Source organism: Littorina saxatilis, linkage group LG3 (genome assembly GCF_037325665.1).
Source record: "Littorina saxatilis isolate snail1 linkage group LG3, US_GU_Lsax_2.0, whole genome shotgun sequence".
Classification (NCBI taxonomy): domain Eukaryota; kingdom Metazoa; phylum Mollusca; class Gastropoda; order Littorinimorpha; family Littorinidae; genus Littorina; species Littorina saxatilis.
The window spans coordinates 31,461,765-31,466,764 of NC_090247.1; the positions used below are offsets into that span (position 1 = coordinate 31,461,765).

The 5,000-nt window shown below is 42.8% G+C and overlaps 1 protein-coding gene across 1 annotated transcript in view; it reads right to left on the bottom strand.

The window, feature by feature from the left end:
- The window catches only part of LOC138961169 (uncharacterized), a 7,615-nt gene extending 4,588 nt beyond the window's left edge, over positions 1 to 3,027 (bottom strand). Inside the window, exon 1 of the mRNA XM_070332769.1 lies at positions 2,634 to 3,027. Coding sequence (XP_070188870.1) covers positions 2,634 to 2,964 — 331 coding nt within the window. The 5' untranslated portion in view covers positions 2,965 to 3,027. The remainder of the gene's footprint in view (positions 1 to 2,633) is intronic.
- Between the last annotated feature and the right edge of the window lie 1,973 nt (positions 3,028 to 5,000).

Here is a 5,000-nt window from a genome sequence, read left to right on the forward strand (position 1 = left end):
TCTGGAATTATGGGGTTAGTCTGTGTGCTAGGACTGGTTGGTCCGGTGTCAGAATAATGTGACTGGGTGAGACATGAAGCCTGTGCTGCGACTTCTGTCTTGTGTGTGGCCCACGTTATATGTCAGTCAAAGCAGCACCGCCCTGATATGGCCCTTCGTGGTCGGCTGGGCGTTAAACAAACAAACAAATACAAAGCCGACAGTTATTTCCGGAATGTGTAAACTGCACAATAACTTGTCAATGAGTTGTCATTGATATTTGTTGACAGAGTGTATTTGCTTGGGGCAGTCTGTTAATGAAACTGCATGGTTCTCATTAACCAGCTCTGACAGGATAGTGAGTACTTTTTTTGTGTATGTATTTCTCCACGTGTGTGTGCGTTTACGCTCGCATGCGTACATGTATCTATGAGAGAACCCCAGAATGAACCAACAAACAGAAAGGTAAGGTGGGTTTGTTTTCAAACAGACACACACAAAAGATGCGGGGAGTATAATTCTGTGTTGAAAAAGTGTAATGTATTTTCATGAATCATTGACTGCTTCGCACATCCGTGCATAAAGCAAGTTACATTCACGTCAAACAAATCAATTTCGGAGAAACAAAGGGTAGTGCGAACAGATCCATCAGCTCGCATGAGAGGTTGGAAGTTTACGACTACCGACGGAAATGTGTTTCTGTTTGTTTGTTTTTCAAAACAAGGTTGTTTGCGGGAAAATCCTCCTTCAAACAACCCATTCAAATAGGGAGCTAGCTACTGATATGGTGTGCATTTGGCCAGGAGGCCGAACAAAGAAGCGTTGTCAAAGGAACCAAGTAACAACGATATCATGCAGTTCAAGCAAACAAGAACTCATCAGTCTCCATGCGGTGATCCAACTACCTGCCTGTCTGCCTGTCTGTCTGTCTGTCTGTCTGTCTGTCTGTCTGCCTGCCTGTCTGTCTGTCTGTCTGTCTGTCTGCATATCTGCCTGTCTGTCTGTCTGTCTGTCTGCCTGCCTGTCTGTCTGTCTGTCTGTCTGCCTACCTGCTTGCCTGCCTGCCTGTCTGTCTGCCTGCCTGCCTGCCTGCCGGTCTGTCTGTTTGTCTGTCTGTCTGTCTCTCTCTCTCTCTCTCTCTCTCTCTCTCTCTCTCTCGCTCTCACTCTCTCTCTCTCTCTCTCTCTCTCGCTCTCTCTCTCTCTCTCTCTCTCTCTCTCACACAATCTATCTCTATCTCTATCTCTGTCTCACTCTATCTCTATGTATCTCTCTCACTCTTTCCCTCTCTCTCTTTCCGCCTGCCCCCACCAACCCCATCCCCGCGGCATTGTGAAAAGATTGGTGGTTGGGGTTTTTAACGACCCTTTGACGGATATGGCAAAGCAGCACTTGTGAAAAGGAAAGATGATGACAAACAGGTAGCCAAGTGCATGTCGACAATTCTAATGAACTTCAAACGACAAGCATGAAATTGAGTTGGAAAACGTAAAACTACTCCCTTGATCTAAGATCTAAAACACATTTTAGGAGGTTCAAATAGCCTAGAATAGTTATGCGTAGTCTTTGTTTCTGTGTCCTGTTATTCAGGTTTGAAAGCTGTATTAGTTTATAATAACCAACTCGGACTTGATGGTATGCGATTTTTTGTCCGATTGAATAATTAGATAGATATGTGCTACATTGGTATTGGTATGAAAAGGGGTATTTTTTTTCTTTAAAGGGATAATATTGAGGAAAAACATTTTCAGTACAGGGTTTGAAATAATGGTAGCATGCAGCAAGACTGTCTTTACTTTGCAAATACAATTATGTTGAAAAAACAAAAGTAATCGTAAAATTCAATGAAAAGGGCACTCTTGTGTGTGAATTTGGTTATTTCTCTTGACCACTCGAGCCGATGCTGACAGTTAACAGGGCCGCTGGGTTCCTGGTGGCGCAACTGACGTAAAACGGCTCAGAACAATTTTTAAACTTCAGAACGGGAGCTGGAGAGAAGCAGTGCCTGGATGCTCATTCTCTCATGCATTAAGATTTGATTAATTAGCATGGTTTTAAGAGCAAATCGTGTCGTGTGCATATAAATGACGGTACACTGGATTCCCCATATTCTTCAAATTAGCCAAATTCACCAGAAACTCCTCCCAAACGGTCAGATCAATGGTATCCCTTTAATATTTGCTGTCTTGAAAATACCCAAGACGGTTTTTGTGGTTTGTTTTTTAAGAAAAAACAGAGTAGAGTTTTTGTTTTATTGACATTGTGATACATTTTCATCAAATATAGTCAAACCTTGACACAACTGCACAGCTTCAACACTAAAGCCTGTCCTTAGCTGGGCGAAGTCGACTACGCGAAGTAGCTGGTGGCCGCACGAAGCTTTAACGCTGAGATTTCGGTAAAACGACTTCGCGAAGACTTCACGAAGTCGACTTCGGACCCAATGAAGGGCCGCCTGAAGACGACGATCCCCAACTCACCCCCCCCCCCCCCCCCACCCCCCCCCCCCCCACAAAGACTCACGAGTCAAAGATTGCATAATCCTTACCTAGGAGAGAAGAAATCGACAGGCAATGCTAGATTTAAAGCACACAGAATATACACTACACATCACAGAGAACAACACTTTGCACGTAATCAAATTCAACGCATACCTTCTGTACGAGGTCCATCACTGACGTCTTTGTCCCATTGGGAAGCATCCTCGTGAAGATGGCTCTGCCTGGACACCATACGTCGTACGAAGCGGTCATCGGGTTTGTCCGGATTGTCCCAGTGCATGTGGCGTGACCCGTCCACTTTGGTCAAGACCATACCAGTCTGACGAAGAAGGGACTTCCTTGGAGGTCTTCGGAACAGCAGTTTGGGGTCTGAGCAGCTTTTCTTTGGCGCTGTTGTGGTGGTGTCCTCTTCGTTTTCGTCTGGATTTTCTGGGTCATGGCTTGTGTTTGGAGATTGTTGTTCGGTTGTGTCTGGGGCCGACATTTTGTTGTTGTTGTTGTTGTTGTTGTTGTTGTTGTTGTTGTTGTGGTTGTGGTTGTTGTGGTTATTGTTTGAGGTGGTAGTGGTGATTGTTGTCGACGTCGGGGTCTTTTCTCTCTTTAATGCTGCGTTTGTCTTGTCTTTTTACATTTAGTCAAGTTTTGACTAAATGTTTTAACATAGAGGGGGGAATCGAGACGAGGGTGTGGTGTATGTGTGTGTGTCTGTCTGTCTGTCTGTGTGTGTAGAGCGATTCAGACTAAACTACTGGACCGATCTTTATGAAATTTGACATGAGAGTTCCTGGGTATGATATCCTCAGACGTTTTTTTCATTTTTTTTTATAAATTCTTTGATGACGTCATATCCGGCTTTTCGTGAAAGTTGAGGCGGCACTGTCACGCTCTCATTTTTCAACCAAATTGGTTGAAATTTTGGTCAAGTAATCTCCGACGAAGGCCGGACTGCGGTATTGCATTTCAGCTTGGTGGCTTAAAAATTAATTAATGACTTTGGTCATTAATAATCTGAAAATTGTAAAAAGGATATTTTTTTATAAAACGATCCAAATTTACGTTCATCTTATTTTCCATCATTTTCTCACTCCAAAAACATATAAATATGTTATATTTGGATTAAAAACAAGCTCTGAAAATTAAAAATATAAAGATTATGATCAAAATTAAATTTTCGAAATCAATTTAAAAACACTTTCATCTTATTCCTTGTCGGTTCCTGATTTCAAAAACATATAGATATGATATGTTTGGATTGAAAACACGCTCAGAAAGTTAAAACGAAGAGAGGTACAGAAAAGCGTGCTATCCTTCTCAGCGCAACTACTACCCCGCTCTTCTTGTCAATTTCACTGCCTTTGCCATGAGCGGTGGACTGACGATGCTACGAGTATACGGTCTTGCTGCGTTGCATTGCGTTCAGTTTCATTCTGGGAGTTCGACAGCTACTTGACTAAATGTTGTATTTTCGCCTTACGCGACTTGTTTACTATTGTTAAGTATTCAGCATTCAGTTGTTGTTTTTCCTGTCGATTCTCTGGATTATGTCAAAGTACAGGTCAAGTTTACATGCAGCACGGAATTTGTGTACGCTATCTCTATTGTCACGATGTCAAGCACAACATTTTTACAGTTGATGTAAATAATTGATGACACAAAATGTTTCACAGACACTTGACGCTTTCACAACTGCCTCAGAAAACTTAGCTTTTGTCACCGATGTACACTCCTAGACTAATTATGCAAGTGGACACATGCCTAACAAAGAGACTATGTACACACTATAACCAAACAGACGATACCATTTCAACAACACAACACAGAGCTTTCCCTGATACTTTTAGAATCGATTGATACAACTTCGATTTTGTCCCTGGAGTACAGTTCCGCATTGCTTATGGACAAGCAGACAAGTGGACATCCGCCACCAGCAGAAGAAAAAACCATAGTTTTAAATGTTTCCCTCTTCAAAAATGATGATGGAATATATTCCAAAGACACTTGCTTGCTCCTGGTGCTTTCCCAACTGCCTGGGACAACTTCGATTTTGTCACTCAAGTGGCGACCGTGTTTCCGCAGGGTATGGCAACAAGAGTTGCTGTTGTCCCAGCAAATAGAAACCCGTGTCATCCTTTCTCTTCTCTTTCTCGTCACGTGGTCCTGGCTTTGTCCAATCAGACAAAAGGATGGTTCGTCAAAGACTTAATATTGCGAGAAACAATGGGAAGCTAGAAGCGTATCCGGTATGGCAGAGAGAGAGAGAGAGAGAGAGAGAGAGAGAGAGAGAGAGAGAGAGAGAGAGAGAGAGAGGGGAGAGAGGGAGAGAGAGAGAGAGGGGGAGAGAGTAAGAGAGAGAGAAAAAAGATTGAGAGAGAGAGATAGAGAGAGAGAAAAAAAGATAGAGAGAGAGAGAGAAAGAGAGAGAGAGAGAGAGAGAGAGAGAAAGAGAGAGAGAGAGAGAGAGAGAGTAAGAGAGAGAAAAAAAGAGATTGAGAGAGAGAGAGAAAAGAGATAGAGAGAGAG